Source organism: Mauremys mutica, chromosome 4 (genome assembly GCF_020497125.1).
Source record: "Mauremys mutica isolate MM-2020 ecotype Southern chromosome 4, ASM2049712v1, whole genome shotgun sequence".
NCBI classification, from domain to species: domain Eukaryota; kingdom Metazoa; phylum Chordata; order Testudines; family Geoemydidae; genus Mauremys; species Mauremys mutica.
Genome location: NC_059075.1, coordinates 83,524,465 through 83,546,878, shown reverse-complemented (window position 1 = coordinate 83,546,878; position 22,414 = coordinate 83,524,465). Strand labels below are relative to the sequence as shown.

The 22,414-nt window shown below is 39.0% G+C and overlaps 1 protein-coding gene across 1 annotated transcript; it reads left to right on the top strand.

Moving 5' to 3' along the window:
- Positions 1-2,223: 2,223 nt before the first annotated feature.
- CCND1 (cyclin D1) lies at positions 2,224-20,313 on the top strand. The gene is made up of 5 exons (XM_045015750.1): positions 2,224-2,619; positions 4,209-4,424; positions 5,282-5,441; positions 11,075-11,223; positions 16,964-20,313. The coding sequence occupies exons 1-5, from the start codon at positions 2,422-2,424 to the stop codon at positions 17,117-17,119; spliced, it is 879 nt and encodes a 292-aa protein (XP_044871685.1). The 5' UTR covers positions 2,224-2,421; the 3' UTR covers positions 17,120-20,313.
- Positions 20,314-22,414: the final 2,101 nt, after the last annotated feature.

The window sequence follows — 22,414 nt, the reverse complement described above, 5'->3', positions numbered from 1 at the left end:
CGTTCATGCAATAATTTGCCACACGCAGCAGAAGCCAGTCTGTGCAGCAGTCTCAGCTGGAGGGTGGTGTTGGAAGGGGGGCTCCGGAAAAGCTGTAGCTGATACCACTCCGCCTCATAAATCAAGGGCTCTTGCCACACCGACGTGGATTTTTATGAATGAAAAAAAAAAAACCTTTGCTCGCATCGTGAAAAGAAAGGGGACCACAAAACAAGAAAAAAAAGCAAATGCATCAGGAAAGCAATGATTCCATAAAGCAAATATAGTGTGGGGGAGGGAAGGAGAATAAGTGCAGCTGATCACTGATGAAGATTTATTAGCAAAAGCGACCAAGAAACAAACAGGCAAAAACTAATGTGATCATGATGGGGGAGGGGAGGAGAAAAGATACCCGGTAGGTCTCCAAATTGTAATGCCTTAGAAAACGTCACTAATGCTTGAAAGGAACAAATCAGGTATTAGAAAAAAAACCTTTGAGGTGGAGGAGGGATTTAAGTATTTGTGAAACAAAATGTAACTCTAAACTTGGCCATGGTGGATGGACTAATAGTTTATTTAATTTAAAGGGGTGAGTGTATTACTTGTTTAATAAAAATTGAAATGTATTTGCTACTTTTCAATAACAAATAAGAAATGTAATTTATATAAGTTGAAGTTTCTTCCCACGTTAAAAAAAATCCCATAAGTTGTTCTGGGCAGGACCTTATAAGTTCACATAGGTAGACAGTGCCTAGTACAATAGGGGCTAAGATCCTGATTGGGGCCTTTAGATAAGACAAAGAAAAGACAAATGTCAGATGTGAAAATCACCTATCATATATAGACTATACATAAATAAAACTGTAGCCATATGTCTTTTGATCTGTAGCAATATGTCCAATATATCTTATCTGTGTGTGGGAGAGGGACACAGAATTATACCATGTCCTATACATACGTTTGGCACCCATGCAGTCTAATCCAGTTGGTGATGCTTTGCTAAGCACTGTAGAAGAGTAGGTATTATTATTTTATTATTATTTTATTATGCATTTTTATTAAGATGTGCCCACACTAGGCAGGTGGAGAACCATTTCAGCAAGCAGGAGACAAAAGTGGACCCCCACATCTACAATCCCCCCAAAACAGTCAAGAGACACAATGGAATCCTGGCTCCTCTGAAGTCAATGAGAGTTTTGCCATTGACTTGGATGGGGCTAGGATTTCACTCATAGCATTCACCCATATGCAAGAAGCAGCCAAATCCCTTCAGTCCCAAATGCCTGCCCAGCTTTCTTTTCTGAAAATGTTTCAGGTTAAAGGGAAGAACTTTAACAAGTGTTTAATAAAAAAAACCTGAAAGGGTTTCATAGGTATAAAATAGGCTAACTTTGTTGGGAAACTAAAGTCACCCATGCTGGGAACACATTACAAAATAATTCAACAGCGGAAAGGCTGCGCTAACTTAAATGAGCTTTGGCTCAGGCCCTTGGTAACCCCAGTGAATATCAGCACCATCCTCTAGGTATTAACTGTGCTAGAAGAAATGCTGGGCACCATTTTGCTGCACTGGTGGGATTTTTCTGGGTGGTTGTGTGTGTAGTGGGGGTGGGGTGTTGATACCTGATCTATTGCCTCTTTAGGGTTAACTGCTTTCTTAGTACAGCTTGGATGAGCTATCACCATGTTCCTCCCCACCCCGTTTGCAGGATAAAAGCTTAAATTTTTTTTTAAACAAATATTGTAGGGGGAACTTAATTCCTTTCAAATTCAGGGATGTAGCAAAAATATATGCTGATGGGGGGGGAATACAAGGAATGGAAAGGGGAAAGGACATTATTTATTTTTAAATAATACTAGTTTCATTTAGAGCTGGGCAATAATAATAATAATTAATATGGTCCTGCTGCCCTCCCCCACTAAAATAATAATAAATAAGTTTCCCTGTATTTATATCCATGCCTGACTGTGTGTGGCCTAGTCCCATTCATCATTTAGCTCCCACTGCAGAACTCTCTCCATTTTGCAAAATTATGCATGATACACTGAAGAGACAATTTGGGTTTCCCCCACCTCTCTGCTTCCCTTGAAGAAAGCAAGCCCTTGTCTCATTTGCATTAAACCCCTGCTTCTGTATAAGGGGAAGGACTTAAAGCCTATGGGATGGCTTTAGGGCTCTGCCCCTTGCTTTTGGCTTCTCTCTCACTCTCTTTCTCATTCTCTCTTGTGCTTTGATCTCTGCTTAACAACAGTAACGTCACAGGGACTATACAGGAGAGTTTTGTTGGAAGTTAGAAAGTTTTGCAGCCTCCAGAGGGCTGTAGCGGCAGTAGCAGCAAGCAGCATCCAAGGGACTCCTGGAAGGGAAAGAGAGAGAGAGAGAGAGAGCGAGAGAGACTGACTCAGTCCTTTAGAAACTGACTTTAGAAGAAGGAGACAGACATGGAACATCAGCTGCTGTGTTGTGAAGTGGAAACCATCAGAAGAGCCTATCTAGATGCCAACCTACTAAATGACAGGGTTCTGCAGACAATGCTGAAGGCAGAGGAGACCTGCTCGCCCTCTGTATCCTACTTCAAGTGCGTGCAGAAGGAAATCTTGCCATATATGAGGAAAATAGTTGCCACTTGGATGCTGGAGGTTTGTATGTTTCAGAGATTTCTTTGCAAGCTTCTGCATTAATGAATAAACCCTGAATGACTCCCCCATTCCAGCCCCAGCTCTCCCCCCCCCCAAAAAACCCTCTCTCCTTAAGTACAGGACATATTGCTACCGATATATATTGACAGTCAAGAGTGTGATGGCTTTTATCCCCTTATCTTTTATTTACTTATTAACAATGAGGTGTCTTCAATAGAGGGAAAGCAAATCCCACACCCCCATCTCTAAAGAAAATAAATTCTGGGGGTCTCCCTTGAACCTTTTAGAATGAACTCAGTGCCAGAGAAAACAAAGTTTGAAAGCCTCACTTGGAAAAAGCCCCCTTAAGAGTCCTTCTCTGGGATCCCAGATGAGCACAAGTATCACAGCAACTTCCCAGGCACCCCGACGCCCCACTCTTGTCTTAGGGCTGCAGTTAAACCTTGCCAGTTATTTTATTGGGATTTTATTTTAAATTAATATCCATGTACACGTATGCAAGTGCTGCCCGTGCCAGTATTATGCGCCATCTTTGTTCTTTTATTGCAAAGCAAAAGTGTTTATTAATAATTAGAAAATTAGCAAGTCCCCAGGAGCAAGCCAAGGAGGGCAGGGGGTGCTCCAGAAACGGGGGTCCCTGCTGGGGCTGTGGACAGGAGGCTCAGCTGCTGGGCTCTGTCATTTCTTGGGGAAATGCAGGGTGAAAGTTTCTTTGTTCAGAGCAGAGAGCGAGCTGTGGTCACCCCTCAAAGACATGCTTGTGCTGCAGAAACTTTCAGCAAGGTCGCATGGCAAAATCCAGTTCAAATGCCCCACTCCCCCAGCAGGACATGTTTCAGGGCATTCCCAGCAGGAGCTAGGGAGCCGGGGCTATATTTTCATGCCTTTTCCGAAGCCCTGGGCGCCTGCGATCTATTTTTAATTAATTTTTGAAAGCGCAGCACGTTGCCCTTGCTCTACGAAATGTCGCACGTTGCTTTTCTGAAGAGGGTGAGGGGGACCTTGTGAGTTTGCTTTCGGGGCATCTCCCTGGACACCCCCAGGTGTCTCATCAGCACGGGGATCGGTAAAGGACCCCCGCCGGGTCATTTTCAGCCCTTTTTGGAGCTTCGGCTGATTTTTTAAATATTTTTAAATATTTTTTGAAAAGATGACGTCTGGGGAAATGGGGCTGGTGTTGCTGCTGCTGCTCCGGACGCCACCTTTGTGTCTCGAGCAAAGCAGAGAATCGGCAGCACCCAGGCAAATAAGAACAAAAACCTGGGATCCCAGCTCTGTCCCCACATCATTTTGCAATTTATTTGCCTTTTCTAAAGCGGCTGCCGATCTGTGAGAATCCAGATTTCCCCTTTTTGCCAAAGCTCGGCTGGGGATTTCTAACGCCACATTTCCCTACTTTCTCCGTTTGCGACTTTCTCTTTCAGTTTCTTTTAAGTCTTTTCTCTACTCTTTTGGGGGAAATTTATTTCTCCCCCGTCCCCCCCATACTCTGCTTTGCCCTTCAAGCTTTGGTTGGGGGGAGGAGGCATGACTAGATTTAATAGTTGCTACAATTATCATTCGTTTCAACGAGCTCTCTCCTTTTCCAGGTTTGCGAGGAGCAGAAATGTGAAGAGGAAGTTTTCCCCTTGGCTATGAATTATTTGGACAGATTTTTGTCGTTTGAACCCCTCAAGAAAAACCGATTGCAACTTCTGGGAGCTACCTGCATGTTTGTGGCTTCAAAAATGAAGGAAACTATTCCTCTAACCGCAGAAAAACTGTGCATTTACACCGATAACTCCATTAGACCCGACGAATTACTGGTAATTTCATGTTTACTTCATCTGGAAAAAAGCAAGATCAGGAGAGAGGAACATAAATAAAAATCAACCCCGACAGAGAAGATCGCAAGGCTCCTTCTCCAGATCTGCCCAGTGTGGCCCCCTACTTCACCCTGAATAATTATGCGTAATTCACCCCGTAGAATTATTGCTCGTTCACCTCCAGCTCCCAGGCTAACTCCATTACTGCACATGGGAGCAACAGATGTAACTTCCACGGCTATCTCAGAGTGTGGATCTGCCCCCCTTCCCCACCCCCTCAGCTCCAGTAAGATGGCATGAAGGGGTTCCACGTGCTTCTTAGCCAGCGAAAGTTGGGCTTGTGAAAACTCTCAGCGATTGCAGACTAAATGATACAGTAGATTATTCGAATGAAACCCCCCCTAATATACTCATTATTACCTCACCCAAAGAGAAAGTACAGTACAACGGGTAAAAAGTGGGTGGCTGGCGCCCTCTTGCGTTCTTAATGTGCAGTTCAGCAACTTGACCGATTAATGGAGTGCTTTATTTCAGGGCGGCTGGGTGAGGATAGTCTTGCAGTAGTTTCATGCATAAAGGCAACCTCACCTTGGTACGCTCCTGCTAGTAATCCTCCTTAACAGCATCACAGCACCACTGGTGAGGAAGTGTAGTATTTTAATCATCAGTCTCCCAATCATGCAGAAGTCAGTGCATCAAAAAAGATGCCAGTGCATTAAGATTCCAGAATACAGTACAGACAGATGAAATTCACCTTAACTACTTCAGAAGCAATTGCTGCATTTCAAAGCTGTTTATAAGCAGAGCTTCTAACTGTTTTCCTTCTTTTTCCCCTTTCCTCCTTTTTATCTTTGTAGCAAATGGAGCTGTTTCTGGTGAATAAGCTGAAATGGAATCTGGCAGCAATGACCCCTCATGATTTCATTGAACATTTCCTTACTAAAATGCCTGTTGCTGAGGACACCAAGCAAATCATCCGTAAACATGCCCAGACTTTTGTGGCTTTGTGCGCTACAGGTATGCCCTGCACACTAAAATGGCGTGTTCCCCTAACCCAACATGCACACCCACCCTTATTCCCAATTCCTAAGACTTCCCGTAGAGTTACCATACATCAAGGTCACAGAACTCAGTGCAGATAATTTAAGCACTGAGTGTTGTCCCTGTTGTTTGCAGAAGGTGGATTACTTTGCAGAAGGTAAGTTTCTGAGAAGATGCCTCTCTTCTGAGTTTAACATAAAGTAAATATATAAAACTCTTCTTGGAAAGTGATTAAATAAACCTATAGCTTATAACTAGATCCTTCTTCAGTGTATATCTAGACCTATGCAGGCCTGCCAAAGAATCTCTGGCCTGGAGGCAGATTCCCTCATTGTGAATTCATTTTAAGGCAGTTTTGAAAGTCGTTAGGAGGAAGAATTTGCATGTGGTTAGTTCTGTATGTGGGTGCGTTTCACTGGCATGTTTAAAATCTCCCTCATTCAAATTTCCCCTTTTCCCATGCTGGTAGATGGTGGATTACAGAAGGGGCACATGGCGTGGACGCTTTTCTGGCACAGAGCTGAGTCTGCTGTCCACACCCAGCTGGCCACGTGCTTTGCTGGAGGCATGTGCAGGGGCGGACTGCAGAGGAGCCAGAGACACTGACTGTTCCCCGGGCCAGGTTTCCAGAGGCCTGATCTTTGGTTTCAAGGGCACTGTGTGTGTGTTTGTGCTAATTCCTGGAAACCCCACGTGCACAAATGGTGTGCAGACGTGCATGCATTTTATCCATTGAATCATAATAAGAATAAGATGGGGTTCAAGAGATCAGAAGAGCAACACTGCCTTTATGATCTCCTCCAGATACCACTGTTCTCATGGGCTGGCAGGACAAAGGTGGTTTTTAAAGGATTGATCAGTTTTTCTTAAAATCCACTTCACGTGATTCCCTTCAGTGTGGCACGAGAAACCCAAATGTGGCAAAAGAATAAGGAATCAAAGGCAGCCAAAGCAAATGTTCCTTTGAAGGGAAGCCTGTAGCATCACATAAAGATGAATGTCAAGGATCGTGTTGACACTAAGAAAAACTCACTGGAAATGAGTAATATTGCCTTTATGAATATGAATATTCTTATCCAATAATAGTTAAGTGAAAGGAGGGGTCATGCCTGCATGACACTGAGTCATTCAGTCTGAAGAAAAGGTCTCTGTTAGTTGGATCTGGACTCCTTGTTGTTTTTGTGGATACAGACTAACACGGCTACCCCTCTTATCTCTCTGTACTTGAAAGTTTAGGGTGTATTTAAAGCCAAAGAGCAAATTAATCTGTGATGTAAATTAGTGTTCAGTGGTGTTACACAAGGGATGGATTTGGTCAAAAGATCCAAGAAAAATAATAAGCATTAAAAAAATAAAAATAATTTATTGATCTCACATAGTGACTCCCACTGAAGTGTCTGGCCTGGAGATACAGCCATAGAATCTCTGAAGATAAATATATACATTATTGGTAGATTTCAGCCTTGCCTTTATCGTAGGCCTAAGTACAGAATGGCAGGCAGCTCACACGTTTGATTGACGCAGTGCATGTCTCCTAATATGTGAGTACTAGAACCTCTCCAAACAGCTTTTAAAGGATTTGAAACATTTGTGGAAAATCAAATGTTTTCTCCTAGACAGAGATTCAAGCAGAACAATGTGACTGCAGTGAATTCTAATGTGTGATTGCTTGGTCTGAAGCTACCTAAGTTGTTAGTTGTATCTGGTATTTCTTTATAGCTATCCAGTCTCCCCTTTGGATATGGGGATGTTTAATCTAGGTGGTTGTGCTGGCAGTGATAGTGATGAAAACAAGAGTAGTTCAAAGGTTGAAGCCTTGCTAGGAGTCCAGTACTTTGATCTACTGTCAGTGTTGTTATGGTTCTTTTAGAAAGCACATCCAGAGTCTATATTTAACACTATGCGCCTCACCGCATGGGTAGCTGGAAAATGGATCAGCGAATGTGACCCATGTTCAGAGAATTTTACTTAGCTTTTAAAATTAGCATGGAGGTCATCAAGATTATGGGACTTATTCAGTACTCCATTGAAGTCACTGGGAATATTACCTGAGTAAGGAGTGTTGAACAGAGATGTTTGAGCAGCTTTGGATTTTTATTTCGTTTTTGGATGCCAAGATTTTTTTGTCTCTCTTTTGATGACTCCCTTGTTGGCTAGTGATGCCCAGACAAGATGAAGAACATGTGGCGTCAGCAACATCTGACCTTCACTTTTTGATGTGTGATATTTTTTTCTGGCCAGTCCTAATCTAGGTGGATTGCAAACCTGTTGTACTTCCCTGAATACCTTGTGGGCCTGATCCAGAGCCCATGGAAGCCACTGGGAAATTGACTCCAGTGGCCTTTGGGTCAGGCCTTGTGTGAGCACTACTTGAAATACAAGGTGAAGGCAGGTGAAGTGTTCGAAGATGTGTATGTGTATTTGCTCCTGATAGAAAACATTACATAGAAAGGTGATGTTGAGTGGAATTCCCTTTATGCTCCCTCCTCAATTGTCTGCCTAATAGAAGGGGATTTGTTGTGTTTTTTAAATATATTTTCACCAAAGGATGCCTTTTTGCTGTGCTAGGTTAGAGAAGGAAAGAAAAAATTACCAGGGGTTGTTTGAAGTTAACACATAATTGATCTTAACGAATGGGGCTTTGGCGTTGCCAAGCAAGGCAGGGAGAACTCAAAAGGAAACAGGCCTTTTTTGGGGCTAAGTTAAGACTGGAGTTAAGGAAAAACTCCAGCTCTATACAAGCAAAACAATGAAAAGGAACAAATATTGGGAGCTTCAGCGTTTCATTGTGGCCCTCTGGTTATCTAAACATACCAGGCCCTTTTATGTTATTATTATTGTTCTTCTCTCCTCTCTTTCCTCCTCCCTGGTGGAGAGAGAGAGAAAAAAGACTTCCCTTTGAAACAACTTTGCTACAATTCTTCTATTCTCTAGCCTTTATAAAATTGGGAGACTCAAGGTATGTGACCAGTTGGAACCTGTTGCATCTTGCAGCAAGTGATTTATGTTCACAGTTTTGATTTGCCTCAATGAAAAGATTTTCATTCATAGCCCCCAGCTCTCCAGACGGATGGAATTGCTGCTCCATTTAAAAAGGAAAAGGGGTGACTCGCCTGGTTAGGAATTTTTTTTTAAAGCGCTGCAGCGCCTAGATGCCTGCTTTGTCCTCCCTTCAGGGTGGCTGGCATTCTTCTCTCTCCTCCCCCTCCCCCCTCTCTCTCTCTCTTTCTCTCTCCCCCTCTCTCTCTCTCATTCTCCCTCTCTCTCTTTTTAACAACGCTGAAGTTGTTTATTCTTTTTGGATGAAGTCTCAGATAGGCTACTGGGGATGTGTGCTTCAATTGATGGGGCCCCCTTCCCCATTGTGGCTGTGTCAGGTCTAATTCATCTCACCGAAGCCCCCTTGTTCCTGAGCGCTCAATAGCGCAAGATGAGGCGATGGAGGCTGACAATGATGCCACACTCTTCACTTGGGGGCATCCAATTACAGGCCAGAGGGGCCCCCTGATTAATATGCTGAAATTAGTGGCCTCTGCCACAAATAATTCCTTGTTGAGTTGCAACAAAAAGACTGTCCATGCTGCTTGTCTGGAATGGTTATGGGGACAGACACAAACTGGTCATTTAAACTTCATTATTACTTTTCCACCTTGGACATACTAAGGGTGTGACTGTGAATTCATGTTCTTCTTTATTGCCCCCTTTAAAAGAAAAAAGGAAATAGGAATCCCAAACTTGCTACTGTCTGAATGGACTCATTAAACTTACACAATTTTGGCCATTTTGGGGGATGATAATTATGCAGAAACTAATAAACACTGGAGCTAATTCACTGTGACTGTGTATATATATACAACTAAATTTTGATGTATCAAATCTTCAGACCTGTTTAAACCAACAGAAGCCTCTCATTTTTAAGTATACCTAAGAAAACACACTAGTGATTTGTTTGAGTGAACGGATCAAATACTATCTCTGGGATGCATTTATTGGCAATGGTCAAACTGAATCTATTTAGATATCTTTGGGGAAAGAGTTGGGGAGAGGTAGGGAAGGGAAAGAGGTAAGTTAGACCTATTTCAGATATGTCAAGATGTGACATGAGTTTAGATACAGATTGGCTTTTAGCTGGCAACATAGCACATAAAAAGCCCTTCCATACTTAATCACATCAATTTAATTTTGAAGGCACTTTCAATTTCATAGAGCTCTGGGCAAATTTCCCTTTGGAAGGTGGGTATGGGATAGGTCGGGTACAGATGGAGTGGCAGAGATATAAACCCCAAAATGTACCTATAATACCTACAACAATAGGTGATTATATACAGAGAGAGAATCCTGATGCGTAGTTAATAGTTAATTAAAGCCTTTACACAAAAGATATTAAATCATAAAGGAGATGAATAATTTAATATTTAAACTGTTTTGTAGAGCTCAATCTCCCTCCCCTCCCGCTTAAATTTTTCATGTCTTTGATTTAATTCAAGGGTTTGACAGATGGTTTATATTTATATAGCAAGGGAGACGTTGTACATTTAATAATAGGTGAAGGAACGTATCTCAAGTTATTGTATATAAGGTATCGTTTCCCTTTTCTCCCCTAAAAAGTTAGACATTTACTAGTACCACATTGCTTTTCCTCCTAATACTTGGTCTAGGGTGCACTTTGCCATGAATCAAAAATCAAACACATTCCTGTATAGCAGAAAGAGCATTAAAATGTGGATTATTCCACATTATTTGCCCTTATTAAAAAAAAAGGGGGGGGGGAGGGATAACATTCTAATGGCAGAGATAGGCCCCTCAAGGAATCATGGGAGTGGCTTTGTAGAGAGACCTACAGCAATGCAATCTGGAAGGGGGCCCAGCCTCTTGTCAGCATGGTGTCACATCAGAATGTAACTGATTGTCCGCCAATTCTTGGGACCCCCGTCACTTAGTTATGCCACATTTACATTAAATCCCTGTTGCCAGGATGGATGGCAGCGACTGACGAGAGACTAGGTTGAGACAAAGCATTTTTAAGATGAAACCTTAATTTAAATATGGAATATTCACCTACTGACAGGTTTAAGCAGTCTCAATCCCTTTTGTTTTTGCTTTTGTTTTATATTAAAATTATACATTTCTCTCTTTCTAACATAATTTTAAAGGTTTATGTTTTAAATGGTATATGATTCAGAGACTGCTTACATCACATAATGCACCTGATCTTGCAAATGCTTTAAAATGTGAATAGCTTTACTTGTGTGAGTAATCCTATTGATTTAAATGGGACTACTCACAGGAGTAAAGTATATTTATAAGTGTTTTCAGGATTAGGGCCCTAATACCCTAAAAATCCCTCAAAGGAATGATTAGCCTTTCAGGCCTTTCTCTAAAAAGTGTTTCTCACTCAGGTAAAGTTATTCATGTGCATAAGTGCTTGTGGGATTGGGCCCTATAATTGCCTATATTGTTAAATTACATTAGGAGGAATCTTTGTTTACATTCCTACAGCCTCTTAAGACTTATTATCTGGCAATCATATCTAACTCTTAGGCGTGACACAAGCAAGCTCATCCTAAAGAAATCAATTCTCTTTCCCCCCCCCTTCTCTCTTTAAACAGATGTTAAGTTTATTTCAAACCCACCTTCCATGATCGCAGCTGGGAGTGTGGTAGCAGCTGTGCAAGGCCTTCACCTGGGAAACACTAACACTTTCCTCTCCTATCAATGTCTCACACATTTCCTATCACAAGTTATCAAATGTGACCCGGTAAGTGATTCTTTCAATCTCTCTATCTTAGAGTTTTTTGAGTGCCTCACTGTAGTATATGATTTGACAGTAAACGCTGATCAAAGTACAAGTTGGCTGTGGTTTTTCAAATGTATTCTCTTTTGTTCTTCCCAGTGACTATTAGTCATCGTTATATACATTAAAAATCAGAGATTACGGTACTGCAGTTCATTGATATGAATACCATGACCAGTTCTAATGTTGTTAAGACAGACATATCAACAAAGCAAAGGAAACTCTTAAATTGGTTGAGGACAATTGCTGAGGCTGTATTCGGTTTGCAGGTTATTAAACCAGCAGCCTATGTAGAACAAAAACCTTCAAAATAAGACAATGAAATAGTTACTAAGATTGCAATAAATAGACTTCATGGTATCTCTGACCTTATCTTTGACCACTCCTGAGACCCTTTATTGTGCCAAGTGGTGTGAAATGCCTTTTTTAAGGGGGTTCTAATTATCTAATTTAGTTTATTACGTGCTAGACCTGCACAGTAGCTGGTATTGAATTCCCTTTTGGAACAAATGTTTGTCCCACGACTTTCTGACAAGGTAGATGGTCCTCACAGGACTCTCATTTTGCCCTGCAGCTTCCAGGAGATGCACATCAGTAACTAGTGAGCAATAAACCTTTCATGAGTGAATGGGCCAGGAAGGGAGCCTACAAGGAAGACCTAAAGTCAATGATCCATGTCATAATGGTGTGTGAAGTTGGGGCAGAGTTTAGCTTTGTTTTGTAACAATGTGGAAGACCAATAAATAGATGCTTTAAAAAGGTTCTTGTGAGGTCTCCAAGCTCTGGACAATGACTCAAATAAAGACAACCCTGTGGTTTGCAATAGAATCTTTGAGATGCTGTAAAACCCTTCATTTTATGTATTCATAAACTGAAGGTATATAATTATTCTAACAACCAAACAACTCACACCCAAGTTAATATAAGGGGCAATGATATGTAGAATTTTAAAGATTGTTAGCAAATTGTGAAAGCATTGTAATGATTAGTTCCCATATAAGGGAATATTTTTGTGATATTTGATAGATTTAGGTGATGCCAACACAGACAAATACTTCACTGCTGCTTATTATCTGCCTATCCTAACTAGTTCAAGATACTATACCACACAGTTCAGCAAATTATTTTTGCTCTAAGTATTACTAGAAGCAGAATTTAGTAGTACTGATTCAGTGCTGAAACGTTAAATGCTCTTAAGTTCTACAGATGCTTTAAGTATCCCACTGCTGAAGTGGTATGTACCTGTAATACTCTGGCTTCTTTGTTAGGACCATGCAGGTGCTTAAGTGTATACCTGAACTCTATCCAATTCAAGAAATTTGAATCAGGAACTTAGGAAGAAGCAAGCGACCTGCTATCAGCACCGATAGTGAATGTCTGATTTAAAAGAAAATACTATTTATAATTTTTTGATCTATAACCTGAATTAGATTGTATCACATGGCAGAACTCTATATCATGTAGAACTGCAACATGTCCTTACATGACTTGACTTGGTCAATGTCAGAGCTCTTTGAAACAGGAAAGTACTTTTAATTAGAAGTAAAAGCACTTTGGACACTGAGTTTTATTATTCATAAATAGTCTGCAAGGCCACAGTCTGTATGAACTGAACTTAAAAGGAAGATCTTTAAGGTGAGTGGGAGGGAAACTTTTTGGATAATTATGTTTATGTCTTAAAATAACAATAACTAGACATTAAGATTTTTACATAGTTTTCTAGCTAAAATAAGAAATATCATAAAGTTATATGTAAATTTTTTAAGGACCCTCAAAAAGGAAAGATCACCTAAATCTTTGTTGTTTCTTTCTTTGTCTTCTCTATTAACATGATTTCTGTTCCCATGTTTACAATAAAGGTGAAATATCCTCTGCTAATAATTATTCTGTGAATTAGACAATTACTTGATTGTCTACAAAGAGAGATCTCTGGCCTTAGAGCTTACTACACATTTTTTATGAAACAAATTAACTTAACTGATGGATCAAACACTAATCCTGATCTTGAAAGTTTTCTTAATAACTTTGTTTGGGTGGCTGATCCACAAGTGATAGCACATATTGCCATACATTTAATATCATGTGGATTCGGTTGTTTTGAAGTATTTACTAGACTGATGCATTTTGACAAAATGGTTAACACTTTTCCTGATTGTTTGCTAGCTGGAGCAGATGGTCTGTTGGATTTCAGTTTTCATACTGATAGTTTTTACCTTAGTCTCAAGCAAGTTGAGTCTAAAGTAAAATGAATATCACCTGACTGAAATTCTTTTATGGTTCATGTTTATGTTGGTAGGAGTCCAGTTTCCCATTTTGCCTTTGATCAGTGGTAATTAGAAGTCAGATAATCACAATTAGAAGTCTTGGGCTGTCTTCCATCATTCTGTTCCTGACCCCATCATCCAAATGGTCTGAATTTTGCCTGACATTCATTTCCAGGCCAGAAATTTGCTAAACTAGATTAGATTGGGTTTCCATGCTGGCTGTTAATACACTGGAATTTGCTTCTCTTGCCTGCCCACACCAGAGACGCCTTCAAACATGTGTCTTTTATTCTTAATGAACCAGGCAATAACAAAGGATTTCCAAATAGATTTTGTTGTTGTTTGTTTCCTTTAGATCTGACCTTAAGTGTTATGCTGTACTGAATTTCAATCTGATCATGTCCACTGTGTATGTTAAATAAAGGTATTTGACCACATCAGTAAGCTAGTAGGCCTTTTTTTTTTTCTTTTTTTCACTGAGAAGCTTAATTAATCCAGGAAGGGCTTATGACCTTGAACAAACTGTGGGCATTGAAAATTTGGGTAGTGAAGCAGAAAAGTTGTTGGGAGAAGTTATCAGACTAACACACAAGTTTTGTATTTGCTCCCAGTATTCAGCAGCTGTGAGTAGAATGGAAAAACAAAATAAGTGTAACACTGGGCATCAGTAATGTTATGCTAGTGATGAAAATGTACACAGTAAGTTTTTTTTGTATGTAGCATTTTTGAGAAATGTAATATCCTTGCAGAGAAGCTGTTCATTTAATATCAATGTGAAAAAATAATTTGAACAAAAACATAAAACATTTCAAACATCACGTTGTTCATTAAATTGCAATTTAGCAGACAGCCTGTTTACAGTAAGCTGTAAAGACTGTATGTTATTTAACAACATACAATCCGAACTCAATCCACTCCTGCAGTCTCAGAGTGAAGATTTTTATCAATACCCAAAAGGAAAAGAATAATCATTTATAGAAACCCCTCCTGAACTGTTTACAAAACATATTCATTGCTTGTTCAATTTTATGAGTAAAACTAGTTCACATTTCAGTTTTCAGAGTCAAACATGTATGTGAGAGTGTTTCCAAAAAAACAGAGCCAGTGTTGGAATTACTCTGAAACAACTGTGCATTGGCTTTCAGTGAGAAACTTGCCACCTAGTTATGGCTGAGTCAACCTGAAAGTGCCTGAACTTTTTGGAAGCGAAAAAAACCCCTGTGTCTACTTATTATTTCTATATATCTATTTATGTGTGTCATGGCATGCGTGCTATCAGGAGTTAAAATGGGTGTCCTGTGGGATCTGAAGTCAGAAATCATGTGTCATATCTTGGGGAGTCTTGTTAGAGATCTCACTGGAGAAGGCCAGAGGTATGTAGGAGTCAAAGGCATGATGACTTTAGGATATGAGGCTTTTCTTTTTGTCATTTAAAATAGTGTGTCTCTCTGTCAAGAGGAAATATTACACTAGGGTTTAAACCAGAAAAGGTCATAGGTTATGTGTTTTCAGTGAGCTGTAACTGATGGTCTGATCTGCTTAGAGGTAGGATTAACCTCCCCCTCTCTCAGAAAGGAGTTGCAGAGAATTGTTTGCTTGGGTTTCTAATCTTATTTTACCCCAAATGCCATGTGCCCTTATTGGTGGCAGAGAAGGTTCTTGTGGTAGTGGAATCAGTGAAAAGCTGGTAGATCACACAAGAAGCTTCTGAATGAAGGCAGAATTGAAACTGGGAGATAAAGAAAACAGCAGGCAGGTCACCCTCTCAGGAAAACAACATTCATTCTCAGTCATGCACATCCTAACACTTTTGACAGCAATTTATCATGGAAGACTGGGTTCACCGCAAGGGCTAACACATGTCATAGGTTAAATCAGAAAAGGCAATACTAAAAGAAAACTTCAAAGTCCTTAATACACAAAGTTAAATATGTTGAGAAAAGCTTATGATGTTCGTTATAAATATATGAGTAAATAATGTGCTGGAGGAATTTTGGCAATATGCTGCGTGATTGTTTTGCTTGTTTAAGGCACTCCAGGTCTATGCCCGTGCAATGGGCGTGCATGGCACTAAAGAATAGCTAGTCCTGCATTTGCAGGAAGATAGACTGGATGTTCAAACAGCTCTTTTCCATCTCTAATTTCTGTGATTTTGTGAATAAATAGATTTTGGATGCTTGATGTGCCGATTCCTAACTGTACACTTAGATGCCCGGGGGCGGGGTTCTTTTACCCATATGAAGTTTGAACCTGTGAGGTGCTTCGTGGTCTTAATTCCCATTGAAGTCAACGGGAGTGGAGACTGCTCAGCACCTTCCTGGAGACATGAGACGCTCAGCACTTAGCAAGATCAAGCTCATATTGAGCCATGAGTCAGAGAGATTTGTCTCACTCTTAGTTGGTCTCTCTGTCTGTGACGGTGAGTGCAGTGGCAAGCTAAAAGGTTGGCAACACTTTCTAAATCGTTGCCATGAGGTTACTGGCTGTTTGATGGTAGGTTGTGAAAGACCTGCATTCAGCAGAAAGGCATCCATTTTGGTCTTTTGGAATGCTGCATTTTTTGTTTAGACATTTGCAGAGTTAGTAATCAATTAGCTAACGTGATCAGGCCATTGCTGAATATAATCAGAATATTAGTTATTAATACTTTGTGTTTATAGAGCACCTTTCATCTGAAAAGCTCTTCTTAAAATTTTTTTAGCCATTCCTTAGCTAGGAAGCCATTGTTTATGAAATGGCCTATATCACTTCTATTGGATTGTAGTACCAAGGCATTTCTGTTGTAAAGATCGAAATTACATAGCACCACAGTCTTGGGCCTAATTCTTGATCTCACTCCAGTTTTATGCTCAGTAACTGCATTGACTGCAAGATAGTAACTCCTGATTCACACTGCTATGAGATCAGAATGAGGCTATTAGAATTTTTCCAGAAACACGGTGCATGAAACTCTCATACTAATGAAAGATGCCCAATTGACAGCCTTGGAGACAGAGCCCTCTACAGAACACTTATAGTACAGGCAGAAGTATCATAAGCTTCAACACATTGTCCCACCAATGTGACTTTAGGGATGGAGGCACCATTACCAGTGGTGACATTATAGTTTAGTCTCCATGGCCCATTCAGTCATTGGCTTCTTGCTGAGACTGACAACATTGGGCCAGTTAAGATTAGCTGTGGTAGCAATTTGTTGAGATGCACACTTATCCCACTGGGAGATGAACTGAGACTACACTCTCATTTGACATAATCCTCTGAATACCAGATGGCAAAAACCTGTAGCCCAGCCCCTTGAGTTATCCAGTCTTCATCTCTCTCTCTTTCCTCCCCCCCATGGTGATACATTTTTATTTGCCTTCAACAAAAATAGTATTAGGCACATGGTTTTATATATTTTCTAAAGGTTTATGTTCCCCCTCCCCTTTAATCTTCTCTAGGATTGTTTACGAGCTTGCCAAGAACAGATTGAATCCCTCCTCGAATCCAGTCTACGCCAGGCACAGCAACACAACATATCTTCAGAAACAAAGACTGTTGAGGATGAAGCAGACCTTTCCTGCACGCCCACCGATGTGCGAGACGTGAACATTTAAGAGGACTTCTACAAATCGGTTTGTTTGGCAATGAGAGCAGACAAAGAAAGGGCATCTGAGAAGGAATCACCATCAGGATCTCTCCCCCAGAAACCCTTTTCTCCAGGACATTTTTATATCAGAAGGGAAAGCTTCACTCTTGTTATTTTTTTCCTTGCTCTTTCTCCCTTCCATCTGTGACTTCAAACAAACAAAAAATACCCCAAAACTGTCTTAAAAAAAAAAAAAAGAAAAATAATATTTGCATGACCCCAAGGGGTTTGTGCTACAAAAAATAGAGGATTTTATACAATAATAATCAACTAGTTTTATGTTAAAGTGTTCTTGTCTGTATGTTGTAAAAATAGACATTAACACACAAAATGTCTCCAGGGGAGGTATTAGATTTGATTTCTTACATATAAAACAAACAAAACCAACCAACGAACCATTTTTAAAGTAGAAGAGGGTTTTTTTAAATAGAAAATGACATATTCTTTTTGTTTTTTTCCTATAAAAAGCATAGCTTTAACGCAGTTCTAGGCTTTTCTGTATCTTGCTTGCTTATGCATTTAGTCACTTTATAATTCATCTGTAAATGTTTATTTTATTTTCTTAGGTTTTTATCCTCTTCACCTTATAAATGGTTAACGTAACCCATAAGTTAGTGTATTTTAGTATACTGCATTATTATATGTTAATCTTTTGTACCTGTGGATTGCCTGTGCATAAGGCTTTTGTAGGGTTCCAGCTTAGCATTGTCGGGGAAGGGCCAACGTACTACTCATACGATACTCTATTATAAAGAGAAACCGAAATATTGACATAATATATTATATTTTTGTAATCTTCATATTTTTGTAGTTACCTGTGTATAAAATGCTGGTCTGACCCAACAGATATTCAGCCTCATTATGGTCAGGTTCAATCCACAGCCTAGTCTTTTTTTTTTTTTTAAATATTCTAAAACCATTCCATTCAAAGCACTTTCAGTCCATTAGATATAGGAAATACGTTCTTTTATTGTGGGAATTTTTTTTTAAATGGAATGGTTTGGAAATATATAAGTGCTTGTGCGCAAACTTTGAATTGCAAAGCAAGTGCATTTAACTATGGTGTTAGAGGAAAGGTGATTTTTTTTCAAAGGTTGTGTTTCAGTGAGAGAAATTGCATTCACAAATTGCCAGGATATCTTCCTATCCTTTTCTATAGAAAAGTTGAAGTTTAGAAATCCTTTGATGCCAACTCATGTTTGTAAATTAGGGGCCTTAAAGGTTCACGTATAGGACACATAGTTTAAGGATTGTCTCTAGATGTTTTACAACTGAAGGTTTTTAAACACTAAAATATATAATTTATAGTTAAGGCAAAAAGAATATTTATTGCAGAGGATGTTCATAAGGCCAGTATGATTTGTAAAATAACGCAATCGCCCCTTGATTAAAAAAAAAAAAAAAATCTTTCTACCCTTGATGTTGCAGTTTTAACACAGCTTATTAAAGAAAAAAAAAGACACTCTTTTCAAAAACAGTGTATTTGGCCCCTTCTTAGACATTTCCAAAAACTATCTAACCATGAGAAACGCCATAGTTAAAAAAGAATAGATTTGGTGTACTTGAAAGGAGTTCTTATTCCAATATATCCCCCAGTTGTTTTTTTTTATTTAGCTACAAATAGAAAATTTGCACATCTTGGCTATGTATCTTTTTATTATTATTTTAGAAAGTAGCTGAAGGGACGTGGACATAGCTGTTGAAGTTGATGCTCGAGGAGAATGTGATGGTGAAATGTATGTGAGAAAACTGCCGCTAAGGTGTTGATTGTAAAAAAAATTTAAAAAAGAAAAGAAAGGAAAAAAGAAAAAAAAGGAGTGGATGCTCCATTTTTATTGAGCTGCTATGGATAAATTCCCAGCATGGTTTGAAAAAAAATTAACATTGCTTTCTGTATCTTTGTCATTGTGTTTTGCTGCTATTTTATGGATCAGTTTTTTTTGTTTTTGTTTTTTGTTGTTATACAATGTCATATACTGCCATGTTATAGGTTTTAATTTTCTCATAGAAAATTATATTATTGACATCATTTTTTGTAGATTTTTTATGTGATCAATTTTTACTTAATGTGATTATTACTGCTCTATTCCAAAAAGGTTCCTGTTTCACAATACCTCATACTTCAGTTAACCATGTTTAGACCAGGTTTTAATGTTCGTACACAGTGCCTCATAGTTCTACTGCAAACTGAAATGCATTGAACATTATTCTGAATGGGTCTCGCGATTCGCAACTAGGTTGCATTAATTTAAAAACGACAGACATTTCAGAAGATCAAGTAATGTCAGTTTTTTGTTATGCGTTTTATAAAGCTGGATTCTTTGTCTGATCTGGGGTTTATTATCATAGTAGTTTTAAGATGTGTTATTAGCCACATTGATATATGAAAGGTGCATTATAATATAACTCTTATATGCCACTTGGTGTTGTTTCCCATCAGCTGGGACTCATCATTTGGTGTGATAGGTTATCTTCTGGAACTCTAAGTATTTTGTGTGTTTAATCTGTTATAATATACTAGGGGTTTTTGTTTTGTTTTTTGTTAATTATAGCATAATGCTAATTTAAAAAAGCCTGTAAATCTCATAAATAAGCCAGCTAACAGAGTTGTATGCTGAAGAATAATCTAGCTGTTGCCTGTATGCTGCTAAACCAAAACAGAATTAGAACTCATTTTGAGGGCAAATGCAGTTAAGATCCTACATAGTGTATAAATAAAGCATTGCAATGCTACTAGCAGTCGCAGGACCCAGGAGGACTGGATACATTCTGTCCAAATTTCAGGAACATTTCTTACTGCTTACCTCATGAACACTTCTGTTTGTGGCATCTCTGTGTCTCTGAACCAAACATGATTATTGCATTAGTGATTGTTGGTTATATGTGTTACACTGAGTGGCAGTGCATACTGCAAATTTCTTTAAATATGTATGTACTCAAAGGCCAAATCCTGATAAACAGGTTCATGTGCCAACAGAGATGCTTTATTTGTCACATTATTATAACAATCTATAGTAAGCAAGCAATTCAGATTTGTACATTTTTTTATATTGTACTTATTGGCATCACTGGTCTGAAATGCACATTTTCACCAACAGACCTGTAACAGACAAGTTTCCAGCAAAAGAACTAAAGTCTAGAAATAAAATTTGTAAAACCCAATGCCTGTGTGCTGTGTTTTTTATTAGCTTCATGAATGTAAATTTGCAGTTTAACAGCACACAGCAGTTTTTAATCAACTGGAATCTGATGTAGTGGGCAAACCATGTGGCATATTCTTGTGTTGACACTCCACGCTTTAAAGTTTGCAGTGTTTAAATAATTCATTCTTCAACATCTCTAGGAAGTGACAGGTATTTTGGCAATGGGTCAGTCAGCACAAATTCATAGAGATGTATATATTAAATGTCACCCTTTTTTTTTTCCTGGCTTAAAGATTTTCTTTTATGCCTCTGTCTCAACTAACCAGCTGTTTGGTAGATATTTTCAATAATAAGTAAAATAAATTGGGATTTTGATGCTACAAAATTATTTCTAGCTTTTAAGTTTACCAGAGTAATGGAAATGTCCCCTTTAGATAATGACTAGTGTGTTTCCAAGACAGTAGTGTTAGATTTTTATTTCCCACCTGCCTCCATTGTGTATTACTACTGTTAGTTCAAATAAAGTAGTAGGGTATAAAAGGTAAAAATACATATTTTTGTTTGCAGAGCTTAACACTAGTAAATGGGCAATATACAAAATAGGAAAAGAATTGAACTAGGCTTGAAAAAATAAAACTGGTAAATATGTGCTGGATCATTTAGCAAGTTAAGTGTGTGTGTGTACATCCAATGTATTGTTTATATATATATATGAATACCAAACTAAAATTAGGTTGAATTATATATGATCATTTCCCAATCTGAAGTCCTAAAGGAGAGTTCTTTTTATCCCAAATCTGTGTTTTGAAAATTGGGGAAGTTATTTCTCACTTTAAAAAAAATAAAATTGGAGATATACCAATCTCCTAGAAATGGAAGGGACCTCAAAAGGTCATTGAGTCCAGCCCCCTGCCTTCACTAGCAGGACCAATTTTTGCCACAGATCCCTAAGTGGCCTCCTCAAGGATTGAACTCACATCCCTGGGTTTAACAGGCCAACGCTCAAACCACTGAGCTATCCCTCCCCTCTAGCTACAGCAGTCAAAGGATCCAGACTAAAAGCAGATGTACATTTTCCCCCATCCCATCATGAAAACTTCTAGAGCCTGACTCATAAGTTTCCTGGGCAACTGGCATCAGTGCCAATTAGACTTCATAGCACACTACAGGTTTCATGCAATAACTACACCAAAACTTTTAAGAGGTGTAAGAAAGTTGTCATCTAATCTGGTAACCTGTTGCAAAATGATTTGGTCACACTGCAGTTACCCAATGCACAGGTATCCCCATCACAAAAATTGTTACAAGTGTCACTAGTTGGTTCCCTTACTGGCTCCCCTTACAGAGGAGAGACTGAATTATGTGGTCTACACTAGCACTTTCCTCTAGAAAGGGTCCCTCCTTAAAAGGATTAAGGCATGCTGATGGGTTGGTGGGGGGTATATTTGCATGATGGAAGAAGAGAAGACCTAAGCTAAATTCAGAATGAGTTTAAATAGATCTGAAGGAATCTAAACTAATGGTCAAACAGTACCTATTATTTTTCACAGGATTTTTTTTATCCTAACTTAATTTACACCACTTACATTCTCACTACTTAGAAAGTAAGATACTAAGTACATCTTAGACTCCCTTACACACATCAGCAAGTGGGTGTAAATGGATCTAGGTGTCTAGCTGAGTGGGAAGGAGTTAATTTATAGCACCTTCTATATTGAATCTGAATTTGGTTTAATATCTGTCAATCTACACTTAAATGCACAGACACTATTAAAAAGCATCTATTGTTAAACAGCAACTATCAAAGTTAAACATTTTTAAAACTGCAGGACCAGATAACTTGCACCCAAGAGTATTAAAAGAATTGGCCCAGGAGCTCTCCAAACCATTAATGTTGGTTTTTAACAGATCTTGGAACACCAGGGAAGTTCCAGAGGACAGGAAAAAAAACTCATGCCACAAAAGGAGTAAAAGGAGTAAATGAGTAACTATAGGCTGATTAGTCTGACATCAAACCCTGGCAAAATCATGGAAAGGAAGGTCTGGGATACAATGAGTAAAGAATGAAAGGACTGCAGTGTAATTAATGCCAATCACTGGTTTATGGAAAGTAGGTTTTG

What these genes read in the sequence shown, in the direction of transcription:
- CCND1 (XM_045015750.1), top strand. Translation starts at nt 2,422, where the DNA reads ATGGAACATCAGCTGCTGTGTTGTGAAGTGGAAACCATCAGAAGAGCC. An exon ending in TTGCCACTTGGATGCTGGAG is followed by an intron (nt 2,620 to 4,208) that starts GTTTGTATGTTT and finishes CTCCTTTTCCAG; the next exon opens with GTTTGCGAGGAGCAGAAATG. An exon ending in TTAGACCCGACGAATTACTG is followed by an intron (nt 4,425 to 5,281) that starts GTAATTTCATGT and finishes TTATCTTTGTAG; the next exon opens with CAAATGGAGCTGTTTCTGGT.